This window comes from Schistocerca americana, chromosome 2 (genome assembly GCF_021461395.2).
Source record: "Schistocerca americana isolate TAMUIC-IGC-003095 chromosome 2, iqSchAmer2.1, whole genome shotgun sequence".
NCBI lineage: Eukaryota > Metazoa > Arthropoda > Insecta > Orthoptera > Acrididae > Schistocerca > Schistocerca americana.
In genome coordinates this window covers 730,428,213-730,448,281 of record NC_060120.1, presented here as the reverse complement: position 1 = coordinate 730,448,281, position 20,069 = coordinate 730,428,213, and the positions used below count along the sequence as shown (strand labels likewise).

Sequence of the window (20,069 nt, the reverse complement as noted above, 5' to 3'; positions counted from 1 at the left end):
ACAACAGGCCATGCATACATGGAATCCTTCTAGAAAACCGGTCACATATATCTTTTATTATTATACTTAGAATTAAATGTTAAGATCGCCGTCTCAACTGAACGGCTCCCAGGACCCAGTCCCCTCTGCTGGTGGACCGAACTCCGAACATAGAATACGTTTCCGGACGTAACGCGTGCTAGGTCCACCCTCAAAGCCTATCGCAGTTGTGAGATGTGATGGCTCCGCCTCCAATCATAGGTCCGGACATATAGTCCGCGACAGGTCCACACTCGAACGCATGCAGCAGGTCTTCCAAACTGATGTAGTGCCTCTTTTCAAAATGACTTCACATTATGCCTGTTGTGCTATCCACATGCTCAGATCTCCCATTTCTAGGATGGCGTGCGTTAGTTCATAGCTTCTGAATATGTAGGAGTCAGAACAACTTCTACATAAGCTCTGACATTAATTAAGATCCGCGGTCTGTAAAAAGTACCTCTGGTGTCATAAATTTAAAGTTTGCAACAGAAAACGCTATAGTTACACTGCAGACATAGGTAATGTTGCAGTCTTTTTTAATACTGATGGTAAGCAACGGGTTAAAGGAGCTTTCTCCCGTTAAATGATTCATCGACTATTGTGTCTGACATTACAGCAGGATAAAACTGATGCAGAAATTAGTATCCTTAAACAAATTGCATTGGCCAATACATATAAAATATCCATAGTTGCTGTTACAATAAAAAACAGATAATTGTATATAATAATAATAATAATAATAATAATAATAAGGTCGCGGCTAACAATAATAGCAGCCATGAAACAAAAACTAAATTTACGGCTATGGCATATCATGGTCAGGTTTCACAAAAAGTCGAGCAGTGGTTTCATAAGACTGGTGTTAGAAATGCTTTCCGAACAATAAATTCGCTTACTACACACTTACGACACCGAACAGGCCCAAAATGTAGTAAGTTTAATAAGTCAGAAGTGTAAAAGATCAACTGTAATGATTGTGACCTCTACTGCATCGGCCAGGCGGGCCGCTCCTTTAGGTGCGCTTTCCAGAACATACCTATTCGCGAAATATGGTAGGTCTTGGTACGCACATCGCTATGGAGAGACACAGGGTGGAGGATGCAGAGCACAGCTTCAAAGTGTTGCATAATGCCCCTAAAGGAAGGAAGCTACTCGAAGAATAGGGGATCGAAAGTTGTATGAAATGGACCCCCGTCCGAGCGGAGAGAGTTTAATCAGAATTTCTCTTTAGTATTTTTGACGAACTTCAAAGGAATTTTTTGGTAAGCTATAATGTTGATAGACCTCAATATTTCGGCCCGATGACTGTGTGCTTCTTCTGCCGTTTCTGCCCTCCATTCAGCTACGCTTGCGCGTACGACTGCAAGACGGATTACCTTCACGTCACGTGAGGTGGCGTTCCCACCTGCATCAGCTGTCTCCTCGCCGTAACTACTAATTTGATTTTGTAATAAGATATGTTGGCACTGTGGTTTGACTCTGTAATACGATAATGATGTAATACTAATGATTTTTAAATCTTCCGTTATAGGTCATATTGCTGTTTAACGTTCCAAGCTCTGGATTTCTTTGTCGAGTACTTTGACTATTACATTGTTCTTTCTGCACAGAATTTTTACTATGTTACTTGTTATTTTTTAGCTGGCCGTAGTGGCCGCGCGGTTCTGGCGCCGCAGCCTGGAACCGCGAGACCGCTACGGTCGCCGGTTCGAATCCTTCCTCGGGCATAAATGTGTGTGATGTCCTTAGGTTAGTTAGGTTTAACTAGTTCTAAGTTCTAGGGGACTAATGACCTCAGCAGTTGAGTCCCATAGTGCTCAGAGCCATTTTGTTATTTTTTATGAGTTACTATATACATTGCGCGTCACCTATTTGGTCTTATGTCAACATTTTCTTCGGCCTGTGCGAGTGCATGCAGTGTTCAGTTAAGTTACGGCTGTGAATGGGTATTAGTCAAGTTAGTGCTACTGAACGCACAAACTTTTCGTTTCGCTATCGGCAAATTATGTGGCGTAACGAAGAATTTTTTAAGTTTTATGTTTAACTCTGATTTTGTTATTTATGGGATGTTCTTCCGTTTGAACGTTGTCACAGCTTTTAGATTCGTTGTTTTACTGTTTGCTATGTATTAGTTTGGTTCGTTTATTGCCACAGGTTGAAAGAAGTGCACTTCATTCACGATTCAGTGCTCGTATTTCATATTTCTAATCCCAGCATTCTGGTACTCGGTAAAGTAATAACCTGAAGGTAATATTAATAATTTCTGTGGGTTGCCTGATTTATTTGACAATTTTTACAGCTTGTCTCACACTGATCGGTGAGAGGAGCTTGGCGCTAGAAATTTTCTTTATTTATGGGCGAGAGCAGCAGTCTTCCTAGCAGCCATGGTGGCTTCCCGTTTCCCATCCCTTTTCCGATCGCCAGTGTAGCACGTGGTGTCGTTTGAACATTCAGTAGTGACCAAAGTTTCTCCTCTTCTCAGTTCCCCAACCTGCCTTATCAATCTTGTAGACGCTATTTCTGCTCAATTTTAACGTCGCGAGGTCGCCTCCCTGTGAAATTCCGACCCTATGATTGGCCAGTTCAGGTACGCACCCGTTTTTCGCGGGCGGGTGCCAACCGCCCTCCGCGGATGGGTGGTGGACAAATGGGCAGTAGTTCAGTTCTAGTGTGACCGTGTCGGAGACCGGAGGTGCCGCTTCCACGAGATGAAGTTCCGTAAGCATGAGCGCCGACGTGCCCTGTAGATTAGCGCCCTGCGGCCCAGAGGGAACCTGATAGGTCATTCTGAATAGATTCGCGTCTTGCGGGTTTTATTGCTTTAGTACGGGAGGCTACCGAGCGATTCACGCACAGTAGCAGTAGCATCCTCTTTGGCTAATTGCTGGTGGTGGTCGTCGCACGCCTGCAACACCTTCCTTTATTAATGGGCTTCTATTTGATAATACGGCGATCGTTACTAAAATTCCTTCCCTCCTGCTATCGTGGCTTGTTATGAACGTACGTTGGGGCAGGCTGCTGAACTCGAATCTTTCTCCCCCCCCCCCCCCCCTCCCTACGATTTGGTTGTATTATTGTTCGATTCTCAACTGTTTAATAAATGAGTCCGTTAATCTTACATTTTCTCTCTTTCATTACGTGAACTCACCCCTAGTGTAACAGAATAATGCAGAACTATAACGGTTGCTATAAGGTCGTGCAGATCTCGAGCCATTAACGATAGTATAAAGATTCAATATCACGCACCTGGCACGAGCATTGCACGCATGGCATTTATAACAAAAAAATGGTTCAAATGGCTCTGAGCACTATGGGACTTAACATCTGAGGTCATCAGTCCCCTAGAACTTAGAACTACTTAAACCTAACTAACCTAAGGACATCATACACATCGATGCCCGAGGCAGGATCGAACCTGCGGCCGTAGCGGTCGCGCGGTTCCAGACTGAAGCGCCTAGCACCGCTCGGCCACACCGGCCGACGCATCTATAACAGTAGTAATCATGTTTCCCATTGATAAACTGGGAAGTGTTAACGGCTCAGTGTGAGTACGTGAGCACTAAATTCACTTGATGTGGTGGAAGTAGTGGCCTCTGTTTTACCCTGCTGGTTTAGACAAAAAATATCAAAAAATATCACAGCCCTTACAGCAAGGCATAGTAACCTGTAAAATAAAAAAAACGAGCCACCGGTTTTAAGGTGTAGAACCAGTCTCGTTTCTACTGTGCTGTTAGATCCCACATTTGGTTTTGTACTTGCCTATTATACGAGGGGCGTTCAATAAGTAGTGCAATACATTTTTATCTGAGAGAAATTAAGTTTTATTCAGGATTCCAATACTCCTTATTATTACCCACTCTTTCGGCTTCAAGATAATCTCCGTTCAGTTCGACGGCCTTATATCACCTTACTGGGAGGGCATATAAGCCCGCGTGGTACCATTGTACTGGTCGACGTCAGAGCTAGCGTTACTTCAACGTCAGCGACCTCTGCAACACCCATGCACCGCTTCCGCGTAGTGCACCTTTCATTGGTGATGGTAATGATGTTTGATTTGTGGGGCGCTCAACTGCGTGGTCATCAGCGCCCGTACAAAATTCCAGTTGTTACACGGTCCAATTTTTTTTTCACAGTCCAGTTTAGCCACTGTCACGAATGATGATGATGATGATGATGAAATTATGAGGACAACACAAACACCCAGTCCCTGGGCAGAGAAAAATGCCCAACGCGGTCGGGAATCGAACTGGGACCCCGTGATCTAGAGGCAGCAACGCTACCCACCAGACCACGAGCTGGGGACGCCCTTCATTGGGCCAGACATGTAAATCGGAAGGTGCGAGGTCTGGGCTGTAAGGTGGACGAGGAAGGACACTCCAATGAACTTTTGTGAGCCCCTCTCGGGTGCACAGAATTGCATGAGCCATCATGTTGTCAGGGAGAAGAGATTCGTTTGTATTTTTGTGGCGACGTGCACGCTACTAGTCGTTTCCTCTGTTTCTTGAGGTCAGCACAATACACTTCCTAGCTGATGTTTGCACTGTGGTGGAGGCTAGCAAACAGAACCCCTTTAGAGTCGCAGGAGACCGGCACCATAACGTGAAGGTGCGTCTTTGAACTCTTCCTTCGGATAAGAAATGGTGTGTCGCCACTCCAGGGATTGCAGCTTCGTTTACGGTTCGAAGCGATGTCCCTACCAGCCTCGTAGTGCATAAGCAATTATGCACAGATGGTTCTTCATGGCTCTTTGTGGTCTTCTGTTAGGAGGCGACGAACCCAGCCGGAACACGCCACTGAGTATCCCAATTGGTGGAGAAGTGTGTCAAAGCTACCAAGAGAGACGTCCAATTATGCAGCGAGGTGACTGAACGCGATCCTGCAATCACCTCGAGTGACAGAGCCCGCACGTTCCAACACTGCAGGAGTCACAGCTGTTTGCGGCTGGCCGGAATGCGGAGATCGGACAGGTTTGCACCACCTCCACAACAAATTCTGCATTTTTCAACCAAAACTGGTTGAGGAAAAAGAATGTGTTGCATTATTGCCCTCGTACAAGTGCGGGTCATTGCATGGTATGGTTAGTACAGATACACCCAACTTTTGTTCAACTTGGGTCTCATATGAGCATAGTATATTTAAATTTTTCTTGTTGGTGTTACACTGTATTGTTGCATGTAGTTTACGTTCGTATAATATTTATATGATGCTCGTTCCGCAACTTCTATGTCGATTTTTTTACCATGAACGGTAGGTTATTATTTTTGTATTTCCGTTTACCTTCGCACATTTTAAGCCGAAAGATTATCTTGTTGAAAACAAATTTCTGTTTTTGTGCTTGTTCGTAGATATCGGCTGGACGCATTGACAACTCGAACTAGGGCAGGCATCATATTTTGATTTCTACTTCGCTATGTACGCGGCATAGGCAATTAAGAAATTATTAAAAACAGACTTTTTTTTAATTTTAAGAAATTACGTAAGATCTCTTCCTCTTTTCCTGAAAATGTCAGGCATTGTTATCAACCACACGTGTTAGAAACGAGCCAATACAAAATAGGAACTCCTTATTTTTTTAAATAATTTCTAATGTCAACAGCAACCATTTCTGCTATCAATATAGTACTTTTTTCCAATTCTCTGTTGTAAGCTCCTGTCTTAGATGGCAGAACTCCACTGCAACAGGATGCAGGTGTGGCCGAGCGCTTCTAGGCGCTTCAGTCTGGAATCGCGAGACCGCTACGGTCCCAGGTTCGACTCCTGCCTCGGGCATGGATGTGTGTCATGTCCTTAGGTTAGTTAGGTTAAGTAGTTCTAAGTTCTAGGGGACTGATCACCTCAGATGTTAAGTCCCGTAGTGCTCAGAGCCATCTGAACCATTTGTTAACATGCAACAATGTTGTGAAGTCAACTATCCAGGCAAGAATCTAGGGAACATATTTAGACTAATTACGAATGCATTGTTATAGTGAACAGAGCCATTGTTATAGTGCTCAGAGCCATTTGAACCATCCACTGCAACAACGGCTCTATCACAACAACCTCTCAAATGTTTTTCTGATTTGGCAGCTGGTAGCATGTTGACGTCACAAAGTCCTTGAAAAGACGTAGTCTTCAACTAACTGCTTCTTTTCTCTGGAACTTGAAATGGAAAACCGTAAGCACTTCTCCTTTCTCCATGTATGAGACCTCGTCTGTCACTATGGCGAGGAACTAGTTTTCATTTTCTTCATTCGGCTATATAGATTCTAAAAACTAAAACCCTGGATCTGTTAATAGCACTGCAAAATATTTTTAAAGATAAAACCATAAGAAAATACGCCTCCTCTTACTACAGGAAATTTTACTGAAAGTTGTACATCAATTAGAAAGAGCTAATTTGTACGTACGCAGTGCATTACACATAGTTCTAGCAACATTAATATGCTGTAGTACGTTACAAAAATAACGTGACCACTCTACAAATATGCCTTTCGAACGAGTATGTGGAATCATTTGCAGAAAGCAAATTTGCACCATCGCCAATGCCGCCCCTGATGCTCTGCACAACCATAAAATTAGAAAAAATAATAAACAGCCTAATTAATTCAGTTACCTCTCTCTCAGGTAATTATTCAACACATTCTGTACTTACTTCTGTCACATGTTAGTACTGACCTCCGAATAAAGTGTATCAAGACAGTTCTTCCACCATGTCAGATCTCTGGGAATTATCATTCCCGTGGACTTTTTTTATTTTATTTTATTTTAAGAAATGTGGAAATGTGCAAAGTTCTAAATTGTTCTGATACTTCCCGGCTCTACTTTCTGACAAAAGTGCTCTGAATATGTTGCACAAAGCGTGTTTCTTTAGTACTTTTAGTTCAATACACACATCTTAAATGGAGATTTTCATCTTTTTAGTATATAATGAAATTTAATCTGGTATCGGCTTTTACAATGTATCTATAACTGAAACGGAGGCGTTCATAAGTGTAGCACGTAAATATTGCGTGTTTCACTGCCAAGTGCTACACTTGTTATTAAATACTAGCTTTTTTGAAAACCAATAAATTAGAAAAAAATAGCTTAATTTTTGTACTTAATCCTCAGCTTCTGGCTTGCCAGCGAGAAGAGAATCTACCCGCAGTTAATCCAGTATCAATTATTTGCCATTTCTGTAGGCGTAGCATCAGAAAACTTGACAATCTATAATGATGAGAAGTAAAGTCTTTAACAGCTAGCGCCACACTGCATCGCACTCGCAACTAAAGATAATATGCACCATGAAACAGTAACGATGATAGTTTCGTACACTATGTGATCAAAAGTATCCGGACACTTGGCTGAAAATGACTTGAAAGTTCGTGGTGCCCTCCATCGGTAGTGCTGGGATTCTATATGATGATGTCCCATCCTTAGCCTTTAAAATCTAATATATGAAATAAATGCACATATCCGAAATTCGGCCATCTACTGGTGAGGTTGTGGCCTCAGAAAGGGAATGAAAACTGATAGTTGATTCCCTCCTTGCATTCATACTAGTTGTGTCCGAAGACACTTTCCAGGTTTCTGGTTCATAGCTCCTTATTCTGGAAGGCTATCAAGCAGATGGGCTGTTCATGGAATCGACCCTGCGTACATCACCTGCTGTTGAATAGAAAGATCTACACTGTGAAGCCCATTTCCTAATTCGCACATTTGCTTTCGAATCAGCAGAACTGTAATTGGATAAGTACGTTTTTCAAAAAATAACAATACTCAAAGAGCGCAATACTTACTTGTATTTCCTTTTACAGATCCGTTTCCTTTCAAGGAGAGATTCAAGACGGTGGCGTCCACGTTGTAATCTCCCTCAAACGCTAAAAAAGGAATATGTACTTCTCCACGAAATTCGTTGTCCTTTAAATTGACCCTGCAAAAAATTAAATAGTTCACCTTTTACTCTCAACTTTCATTTACGTATGATAGATGTATATGCAATACCGTGAAAAGTCCAATCACACGACGTACTTGATTATAAAAGTAACATGTAAACTTCATTTCTGCCCTATTAAATGGACGCATTCCAGGCAAATAAACGGAATCATGTTTGCCTCTTGTCTTAGTGGTACATTGATTTCCATAAATCAGTGCAGAGTACAAGAGATAACAATAATTCAATAATATATTAAGCAATTGATATTACATTTTTGTGTGTTGTTATCGCCGTAGCACCAGGAAACACTCCCATCAATACGTAAAAAAGGGACGCTGCAGTCCGCATGGTCGTGACCAGTACTTGGTTTTACGAAAGTGCGGGGCATGGTCTGAAATTCCAGCACCCCTGGTTTCATTGACATTTTTCCGATTCTCAGGAGTGCTGTTATCACACACAGTGGACATAAGACTTCATTGAGATGGAAGTATGTGAGCCGTTCGGCCACGATTTCGGCCAAACGTTTGAGCGGAGCAAAAACGAGATTCCGTATAAATCACAGAACAGATCAGCGAGAGGTGTAATTTTAGTGTATTCGGGGTTAGAAAGAAAAACTTAATTAATGATTTGAGGGAAAATTACAATATTTCACGAGATGATAGCTCAGTAAATGGAGTGTCACAAAGTTTATCCCTTCAGGATGTAGTCCTCTGCACATTGTAATTAAAACTGGTGTGATAGTTAACAATAAAATAGTTTCCTCCGAATCGAGTACTAAATTCGAGAAATTCCGAGGACAGAAGACGGTAGGAAACCAAATGAGGTAACAATAAGTACATGCTTTCTGAGCACAGGACAACAGCAACAATTCAAAAAAATTAGTTAGCTGTTCTATAACATAACTTTTCTAGAAGTGAGAAATAAAGTAAATTAGAAAAATATTTGATGTATCTTCGAATGATATTCGATATCAAGTGCTGCAAAAGAGGTACATTAAATGTATCTTTAACCTGTTTCCATGTCTTACTTTTAGACAGATAATGTCACAAAATACTGGACAGAAATTTTTTCCACAATTTTATATTCTACTTATATTCTACTTACCGTACCTTGGTGACAGCAGGTCAACATGTGTACTGGATTGAAAATCGATGGACGATCATTCTATTCACCAACGATAGATATTTTATCTGTTTCCGTAAGGCTGGAGAAGAGGACATTAGTAACAGGAATGCATACGGACGAAGCAGTGACTATATAAGGGTGCTATGTCATTACGAGTAAGTAGGGACCTTCCTGTGGAACTGAGAGTGCATTTGTATCGAATCTTTATGCTTCGTTGTTCTTTTTATTTAATCATCAAGTTCCGTAACACTACGCGAGCCAAAGCTACTTAGTTATAGGAGGTAGTTTACTGACCACTAAGTAAAACATTTATAAAACACAATTTTAATGAAACACGATGAAAGTGAGAGAGTATGCGAATGAAAAATACGTTATAATGAAAAGTGCTCAACTACTGCGAGTCGATAAAATTGCGCTACGAGAAAACCTCGTAACATACAGGGTGATTATAATTAAAGCTGAACTTTCAAAACGCTGTAGATACAAAACCACGTCAGAATGACGCCAAATTACATCGGAATATTTTCGGAGAAGGTGGAAAACGTTTGGAAGAAAAAATAGTGTGAAACTTGATCAATAGATGGCGCTGTATGTGTCAGAATATTTAAATGAAAACACCTGTCATGCACACGACGCATTGAAGTTGGTATAAACACTCCGGGTACACGGCTTTTCCTCCTTTCGCGTCTGCGACGTTCGTCATGACTCTAAACGCAGGATAGCGCTGTGCTCGTGAAGCTGTATTACAAAAAATGGTGGCTGTGCGTAAGTCGCTCTGAAGCGTTTGAAAAAAGTCGTTGGTCCGGTGACTGCCGTGGATCTGGAGAAAATGATTTGGAAATTCGAAAAGACGGGTTCTTTTGGTGTGCAACCTGGTATAGGGAGGAAAGAGACAGAGTCGATGTCAGTGGAAGGGGGGGCCACAGAAACGCAGGAAGAGAGGAGTGGTGGTGTGCAAACGTGTAGTGCACGGAGAATTGCCCGAACATTGGACATACGCTTGAGCACGCTGGGTGAAATCCTACCAAACGTCCTTCTTTGCTATCCATTCAAGATTACCCATGTGCGCGAGTTGCTTCCTGTTGACCTGCCTGCAAGAGAGACCTTTGCTGGGCAGTCGAAGCCCACTTCCATCTCACAGGATATGTCAGTACACAGAATTGTTGAATATGGGCAACGGAAAATAACACGCAAATCAACCAGCACAACTTCATTCTGAAAAGGTCACGTGTGGTGCAGGCTTACGGCATTATTTATTATAGGGCCATATTTTTTCGAAGAGACAGGTGCTTCCGGTCATGTTACCTGTACCGTCACTCGTAAGCGGTATAAGTGTCTTTTGCGCAACCACGTCATTACAACTCTCCAACAGCGTGGGTGTGTGTATGGATCATTTTTATGCAAGATGGCGCACATTCGCACATTGAAAATCCAGCTAAGCAGCTGCTGAAGTGCCATTTCGCAAATGCTAGAATTGTCAGCCGCCATTTCGCTACAGTCCGGCCGTCCCGATCACTTGATCTTAATCCATGTGACTTCTATGTGGGGCTATCTGAAAGATATGTTCAGTCTTCCGACTGCAGACTTAGCTGCATTGAAGGCACACATTCTGCATCACATTCTGAATGTGACTCCGGAAACACTTCGACCACTTGTGGAACATACTGTTTCCCGATTTCAACTTGTTGCAGAAAACGGTGGACAGCATATTGACATGTTTTGCGCCGGTCACACGGAAATTAATAATCCGATATTATTTTGATTGATGCTTTTTATGCGATTTTTGGCCTCACGACAATTAAAAACCGATGTTATTGATGCTTTTTATGCGTTTTTGGCCTCAGGACAATTAAAAACCAATTTTTCCCATCCAATGTGATATGACCTTGCCGTAGTGCATGGGCTTACGTAACTAACAGTATCACAGCTGTACATCCATGCACACTGAGTAGTACAGTTTGTTTAACGTCAGACATACAATTTAGGTGTTGTTGTAGGATGCATTTGGCATTTGTAGTCGACCACTATTAATATATGATGCTTACGGCGCCATCTATTGCTACATTTTGTAACCATTTATTTTTCTTCTGCCATACGTTTAGCCCCTTCTCCAATAATATTCCACTGCAATTTGACGTCATTCTCACCAGTGTAGGTTTTTCTACTGCGGTTTGAAAGTTTAACTTTATTTATGATCACCCTGTATACAGGGTGTTACAAAAAGGTACGGCCAGACTTTCAGGAAACATTCCTCACACACAAATAAAGAAAAGATGTTATGTGGACATGTGTCCGGTAACGCCTAATTTCCATGTTAGAGCTCATTTTAGTTTCATCAGTATGTACTGTACTTCCTCGATTCACCGCCAGTTGGCCCAATAGAAGGAAGGTAACGTTGACTTCGGTGCTCGTGTTGACATGCGATTCATTGCTCTACACTACTAGCATCAACAGGTTAGTGTTTATCACGAACGTGGTTTTGCAGTCAGTGCAATGTTTACAAATGCGGAATTGGCAGATGCCCATTTGATGTATGGATTAGCACGGGGCAATATCCGCGGCGCGGTACGTTTGTATCGAGACGGATTTGCAGAACGAAGGTGTCCCGACAGGAAGACGTTCGAAGCAATTGATCGGAATCTTAGGGAGCACGGAACATTCCAGCCTATGACTCGCGACTGGGGAAGACCTTGAACGACGAGGACATCTGCAATGGACGAGGCAATTCTTCGTGCAATTGACGATAACCCTAATGCCAGCGTCAGAGAAGTTGCTGCTGTACAAGTTAACTTTGACCACTTCACTGTATGGAGAGTGCTACGGGAGAACCAGTTGTTTCCGTACCATGTACAGCGTGTGCAGGCACTATCAGCAGCTGATTGGCCTCCACGGCTACACTTCTGCGAACGGTTCATCCAACAATGCGTCAATCCTCATTTCAGTGCAAATGTTCTCTTTACGGATGAGGCTTCATTCCAACGTGATCAAATTGTAAATTTTCACAATCAACATGTGTGGGCTGACGAGAATCCGCACGAAATTGTGAAATCACGTCATCAACACAGATTTTCTGTGAATGTTTGGGCAGGCATTGTTGGTGATGTCTTGATTGGGCCCCATGTTCTTCCACCTACGTTCAATGGAGCACGTTATCATGATTTCATACGGGATACTCTACCTGTGCTGCTAGAACATGTGCCTTTACAAGTACGACACATGTGGTTCATGTACGATGGAGCTCCTGCACATTTCAGTCGACGTGTTCGTACACTTCTTAACAACAGATTCGGTGACCGATGGATTGGTAGAGGCGGACCAATTCCATGGCCTCCACGCTCTCCTGACCGCAACCCTCTTGACTTTCATTTATGGGGGCATTTGAAAGCTCTTGTCTACGCAACCCCGGTACCAAATGTAGAGACTCTTCGTGTTCGTATTGTGGAAGGCTGTGATACAATACGCCATTCTCCATGGCTGCATCAGCGCATAAGGGATTCCATGCGAGGTAGGGTGGATGTATGTATCCTCGCTAACGGAGGACATTTTGAACATTTACTGTAAGTGTTTGAAGTCACGCTGGTACGTTCTGTTGCTGTGTGTTTCCATTCCATGATTAATGTGATCTGAAGAGAAGTAATAAAATGAGCTCTAACATGGAAAGTAAGCGTTTCCGAACACATGTCCACGTAACATATTTTCTTTCTTTGTGTGTGAGGAATGTTTCCTGAAAGTTTGGCCGTACCTTTTTGTAACACCCTGTATTTTAAGACATTCTTATGTTAGTGGTTATCTCATCCTACAAGACAGGATGGCTCGAACTCTTAGGACCTGCCGTGTGGACGAAAACATTCAAAAGAAACGATGCAACACAGGGAAGGCTGGCTCTATCAGCTGGCCTGCATATCGTGCTCCACGTTCAAGTTCTCAAAAGGGCTGTTGCTGTTTACAGTTATCCTCCTGAGGGACCTGACACACTGGGCAGCTTTGCGGTACAAATGTGTTCATTTCACAAGGATAGTATATGCGCAGACAACACCACTAACAACACCGCAGTAGAAAAACACTGAGAGTTCTGACACAGTCAGATTTCCAATTATGTCATCGACGACGTCATGCACTGTTACCAGGAATGCCCGTTACTCCTTCTCTCACACAGCTGCATTGTCCTTTGTATAAAATGGCAGGATTCAGAAAGAGGCAGAAGAACTTCAGAAACAGCTCAGTCGTGCTACATGTTTATCCCCACTCCTATGACGTCATTTTAGAAGTATGGCTATTGTTATAAGTGTAAATCGGGTGGAGATCAAAGATGGGCTATCCTCGTGTTGCTGGAAGTAGGTCACTTGTGTGACGTATAGAATCCTGCTTCCTTGCAGATTAAAATTGTGTGTTGGAGCAAACCTCGAACTTGCGATCTTTGCCTCTCGTGGGCAAGTGCTCTACTGACAGCCTGGAAAAAGTAATTTTCATTCTGCAGCAAATTGAATTGTGTGCTAATATGAAAGTTCCTTGCATATTACAACTGTGTGCCAGATCAAGACTCGAACTCGAGACCTTTGCATTTTGTGGACAAGTGCTCTACTGACTGAGCTTTCTCAAGCATGACGGGTGACCCATTCTTATAGCTTTACTTCCACCAGTATCACATGTTCTACCTCCCAAACATCACAGTTGTTCTCCTGCAAAGAGTCTCGGTCTCGTTCTGGCACGCAGTTTTAATCTGCCAGGAAGTTTCATACCAGTGTACACTCCGCTGCGGAATGATAATTTCATTCTGGAAACATCCCCCAACCTGGGACTAAGCCACCACTTGTCATCATCCCTTCTTGCAGGCAGCTTCTGCGCAGTTAGTAAGGTGGGAGATGAGGTACTGACGGAATTAAAACTGTGAAGAACGGGTGTGGTTCATGCTTTCGTAGATCAGTTGGTAGAGCACTTGCCTGTGAAAGCTTAAGTTCCTGAAGTCAGATCTTGTTCCCACACATAAGTGTGTAGGAAAGCTAATCCAATGCCAATACAGACTCTCTTTAACCTCGTTAAGGAACAAGATTGGCAGGATGTTTATAGTTCCAATAACATAGATGACAAATATAATGCTCTCCCTAACATATTTCATGTGCTCTTTGCGAGTTGGTTTCCATTAAAACTTTCTAAATAGGTTACTAGCAGTAAAAGGCAGCCTGGGTGGCTGGATAAGGATATCATGTAGAACAAAGTGGCAATTATATCAAAATGTTAGAAGTAGTCACAATCAAGCTACAGTAACCCATTACAAACAGTACTGCAAGGTGCTTAGAAATGTTATTAGGAAGGCAAACACTACGTGATACGCAAATAGAATAGCTAATTCACGATAAAAAAAAACCATATATTCAGTTGTGAAGGACGTATCTGGTCAACAGCACAAGGTCCGTGATATAAAGTCAGTTCACAGTAAAAATATTTCTGTTACTGGGGTTGGGTTGTTTTTGGGAGAGGAGACCAGACAGCGAGTTCATCGGTCTCATCGGATTAGGGAAGGATTGGGAAGGAAGTCGGCCGTGCCCTTTCAGAGGAACCATCCCGGAATTTGCCTGGATTGAATTTAGGGAAATCACGGAAAATCTAAATCAAGATGGCAGGACGCGGGATTGAACCGTCGTCCTCCCGAATGCCAGTCCAGTGTCTAACCACTGCGCCACCTCGCTCGGTTTCTCTTACTGATGAGTCAGATATATGTACAATATTTAATAATCACTTTCTGAGCATTGTTGGTGAAGCATACAACTATCTTGGAAAATCCCTTCCCGAGACTGGTGTCTGAAATACTCCTCTGTGATACCGACAAGGGGAGATTGAGTCAATAATTAAATCACTAAAGACTAAGGACCCTCATGGATATGATAGACTGCCTCGAAGGGTATTAAAGTACTGTGCTGTACATGTTAGCCCTGTACTTTGCTATATTTGTAATTTTTCCTTTAAGAATGTTCAGTTTCCTGAACGATTAAAGTACTCAGCAGTAAAGCCGCTTTATAAAAAGGGAGACAGGGATAATGTAGTCAATTATAGACGTATTTGTATGCCATCAGTGTTTGCTGCAGTTATTGAAAGGGCTATGTATGTAAGTATGATTGATCAATGTATACCACATACTTTACTATCAGATGTACAGTTCGGCTTTAGAAGCGTTTAATAACTGAAAGTGCTATATTCTTTTTTCTCTGTGGGGTTTTGAATGGATTAAATTAAAGGTTTCGAACGCTAGGTCCAGAAGTTGGACCATTACGGAAAATTTGCAAATTTGTGGTAAGGTCTTATGGCACCAAACTGCTGAGGTCATCGGTCCCCAAGCTTACACACTACTTAATCTAACTTTAACTAATTTATGCTAAGGACAACACACACACCCATGCCCGAGGCAGGACTTCAACCTCCGACGAGCGGAGCCGCGCGGACCGTGACAAGGTGCCCAAGACCGCTCGGCTACACAGCGCGGCCAACCATTACGGGATACGGGGAGTAGCTCACAATTGATTCACTTCTTACTTCAACAACAGACAGCAAACTGTCATTATTCACAGTGTTGAGAATGGTTGTAATGTGGGGTTTGAGGGGGGTATGGTCAAATAGAGGGTGCCCCAGGGATCAGGGTTCCTTATTTATGTAAATGATATGTCCTCTAATATTATAGGTAATTCTAAAATATTTCTGTTTGCTGATGATACTACCTCGGTAGTAAAGGATGTTGCGAGCAACACTGGCTCTGTTTCAAATAGTGCAGTTCATGACGTAAGTTCATGGCTTGTCAAAAATAAACTAAAGCTAAATCGCAGTAAGACTCAGTTTTTACATTTTCTAACATACAATTCAACAAAACCAACGTTTTAATTTCACAGAATGGGCATATGATCAGTGAAACTGAACAGTTCAAATTTCTGGTTGTTCAGGATCTCGTTCAGACACTTAATGCTGCCAGTTTTACTATTCGAACGGTATCTGAAATAAGTGATCGTTCGACACGAAAATTAACCTACTTTGCTTATTTCCATTCGCTTATGTCATATATTTTTTTTTTTTTTTGGGTAACTCTTCCCATTCTAAAAGGATATTTTTTGCTCAGAAACGGGCAGTTCGGGCAATAAGTGGTGTAAGTTAGCAAACCTCTTGTCTACCCCTGTTCACTAGTCTGGGTGTTTTGACATTGGCCTCTCAATATATATAATCTTTATTGTCGGTTTTTGTTAACAATATCGGCTTCTTTCCAGGAATTAGCAGCTTTCACTCAGTTAATACTCGGCAGAAATCCAATTTGCATTTGGATCACACTTCCGTAACACTTGTGCAGAAAGGTGTGCAGTATACTGCTGCATGTATTTTCAGTAAGCTACAACTAGAATTCAAAAATCTTAGCAGTAATCCACGCTCTTACAAATCGAAACTGAAGGGTTTCCTCATGGGTCACACTTTCTATTACTGTTGAGGAATTCCTTGAAAAATTAAGCTGATTTCTGTGTTACATTGTTGATTGCGTTTACTTAAACTTACGGTTTGACTTTTTTTGGGTTCATAAATATTTTATTTCATCTGCTATTACTTTTATGTTGTACTGTAATTTTATGTACTGTCACGCTCCATGACCTTGGGGATCTGCTCCTCAATTTGGTCCTGTGGAACCAGACGTGTAAATAAATAAAAATAAATACAGGACAATTAGAGAGACCTTTGTAGAAAAGAGATCCACATGTACGGATATCGAAGGCTCAGATGGAAAACCAGTTCTAAGCAAAGAAGGGAAGGAATTTATAAGGGGTCTTTACAACGGCGATGTACTTGAGGGCAATATTATCGAAATGGAAGAGGACATAGATGTAGATGTTGATGTAGATGTAGATGTAGATTTAGATGTAGATGAAATGGGTGATATCATACTGCGTTAAAACTTTGACAGTGCACTGAAAGACCTAAGTCGAAACGAGGTCCCAGGAGCAGAAAACATTCCTTTAGAACTACTGACAGCCTTGGGAGAGCCAGCCATGACAAAACTCTACCATCTGGTGAGCGAGATGTATAAGACACTCAGACTTCAAGAAGAATACAATAATTCCAATCCCAAATAAATCAGGTGTTGACAGGTGTGAAAATTGCCATCAGTTTCATAAGTCACGGCTGCAAAATACTAATACGAATTCATTACGGACGAATGGAAACACTAATAGAAGCCTACATCCCTCAGGGAAGATCAGGTTGTATTCCGTAGAAATGTTGGAACACACGAGGAAATACTGACCCTACGACTTATCTTAGAAGATGGATTAAGGAAAGGCAAACGTACGTTTCGAACATCAGTAGACTTAGAAAAAGCCTTTGACAATGTTGACTGGAATACTCTCTTTCAAATTCTGAAGGTTGCAGGGGTAAAATATAGGGAGCGAAAGGCTTTTTACAATTTGTACAGAAACCACATGGCAGTTATAAGAGTCGAGGGGCACGAAAGGGAAGCAGTGGTTAAGAAGGGAGTTAGAAAGGGTTGTAGCCTATGCCCGACGTTATTCCATCTGCATATTGAGCAAGCAGTAAAGGAAACAAAAAAAAAATTTGAAGTAGGAATTAAAAACCATGGAGAAAAAATAAAAACTTTGAGGTTTGTCGATGACATTGTAATTCTGTCAGAGACAGCAAACGACCTGGAAGAGCAGTTGAGCGGAATTGACAGTATGTTGCAAGGAGGATATAAGATGAACATCAACAAAATCGAAACGAGGATAATAGAATGTAGCCGAATTAAATCAAGTGATGCTGAGAGATTTAGATTAGAAAATGCGACCTTTAAAGAAGTTGATGGGTTTTGCTATTTGGATGCAACATAACAGATGATGGTCGAAGTAGGGAGGATATAAAATGTAGACGGCTACGACAAGGAAAGCGTTTCTGAAGAAGAGAAATTTGTTAACATCGACTATAGATTTAAGTGTCAGGGAGTCTTCTCTGAAAGTATTTGCATGAGGTGTAGCCCTTTATGGGAGTTAAACTTGGACAATAAACAGTTTAGACAAGTGGAGAATAGAAACTCTCGAAATGTGGTGCTACAGAAGAATGCTGATGATTAAATGGGTAGCTCACGTAACTAATGAGGAGATAATGAATGGAACTGAAGAGAAGAGGAATTTGTGGCACACCTTGACTAGAAGAAGGGATCGGTTGGTCAGACACATTCTCAAGCATCAAGGAATCATCATTATAGTACTGGAAGGAAGCGTGAAGGGTAAAAATAGTAGGGACAGACCAAGAGATGAATACAGCAAGCAGAAGGTTGTAGACTGCAGTAGTTACTCGGAGATGGAGAGACTTGCACAGGATAGAGTAGCATGGAGAGCTGCATCAAACCAGTCACTGGAGTGAAGACCACAACAACAGAATCCCAGATCCTAACAGGATTTTCCCTGATGTTATTCATCTGAGATAAGAATTGCAGACTGATGACCTCAGAAGTTAAGGCCCATAGTGCTCAGAGCCATTTGAGCCAACGAAGAATAATAGTCTCCCCTGCCTGCTAGACCAAAGACATTTTTCTCCAGTCAGTCTGAGTCTGTTGGCTGTTCCCAAAATACATAAAACATACTTTTACCCTACAAGTACTAAATATTCTGAACTTGTCTTATAACCTACACTCAGCGACATGAAAATCCACTTAATGTATTCACCACAAGCCACTATTCACTTAAACACGCAGGGAACTGTAGATCTTTTTATAGCAGTTACGGTTGTCAGATCACTTGTTCTAAGTGCGGAATTCAGGATGGCCACTAGACCCATTTTAACTTATCCTAAGTTAAAGTCAATGTTTATAAATTCCCCTCTGACATGACAGTTTAAAGAGTTGTCAACCTCGTTGTCATCAAACTTTTCCCAAGGCAGTGTTGTTGTTGTTTTGGTCTTCAGTCCTGAGACTGGTTTGATGCAGCTCTCTATGCTATTCTATCCAGTGCAAGCTTCTTCATCTCCCAGTAACTACTGCAAGCCACATCCTTCTGAATCGGCGTAGTGTATTCATCTCTTGGTCTCCCCCTACGATTTTAACCTTTCACGCTGCCCCTCCAATACTAAATTGGTGATCCCTTGATGCCTCAGAACATGTCCTACCAACCGGTCCCTTCTTCTAATCAAGTTGTGCCACAAATTTCTCTTCTCTCCAATTCTATTCAATACCTCCTCATCGGTTATGTGATCAACCCATCTAATCTTCAGCATTCTTCTGTAGCACCACTTTTCGGAAGCTTCTATTCTCTTCTTGTCTAAACTATTTATCGTCCACGTTTCACTTCCCTACATGGCTACATTCCATACAAATACTTTCAGAGACGACTTCCTGACACTTAAATCTATAGTCGACGCTAAAAAATTTCTCTTCCTCAGAAACGCTTTCCTTGCCATTGCCAGTCTACATTTTATATCCTCTCTACTTTGACCATCATCAGTTATTTTGCTCCAGAAATAGAAAAACCCCTTCACTATTTTAAGTGTCTCATTTCCTAATCTAAATCCCTCAGCATCACCCGACTTAATTCGACTACATTCCATTATCCTCCTTTTGCTTTTGTTGACGTTCCTCTTATATCCTTCTTTCAAGACACTATCCATTCCGTTCAACTGCTCTTTCAAGTCCTTTGCTGTCTCTCACAGAATTACAATGTCATCGGCGAACCTCAAAGTTTTTATTTCTTCTCTATGGATTTTAATACCTACTCCAAATTTTTTTTTTGTTTCCTTCACTGCTTGTCCAATATACAGATTAAATAACATCGGGGAGAGGCCACAACCCTGTCTCGCTCCCTTCCCAACAACTGCTTTCCTTTCGTTTCCCTCGACTCTTGTAACTGCCATCTGGTTTATGTACAAATTGCAAATATTCTTTCGCTCCCTGTATTTTACCCCTGCCACCTTCAGAATTTGAAAGAGAGTATGCCAGTCAACGTTGTCCAAAGCTTTCTCTAAGTCTACAAATGCTAGAAAAGTAGGTTTGCCTTTCCTTAATCTAGCTTCTAAGATA

The 20,069-nt window shown here is 41.9% G+C and overlaps 1 protein-coding gene across 1 annotated transcript in view; it reads right to left on the bottom strand.

Moving 5' to 3' along the window:
* LOC124596539 overlaps nucleotides 1–20,069 on the bottom strand; it is a 74,274-nt gene that overhangs the window by 15,101 nt on the left and 39,104 nt on the right. Inside the window, exon 4 of the mRNA XM_047135715.1 lies at nucleotides 7,779–7,912. Within this exon, the coding sequence (XP_046991671.1) occupies nucleotides 7,779–7,912 (134 nt within the window). The remainder of the gene's footprint in view (nucleotides 1–7,778; nucleotides 7,913–20,069) is intronic.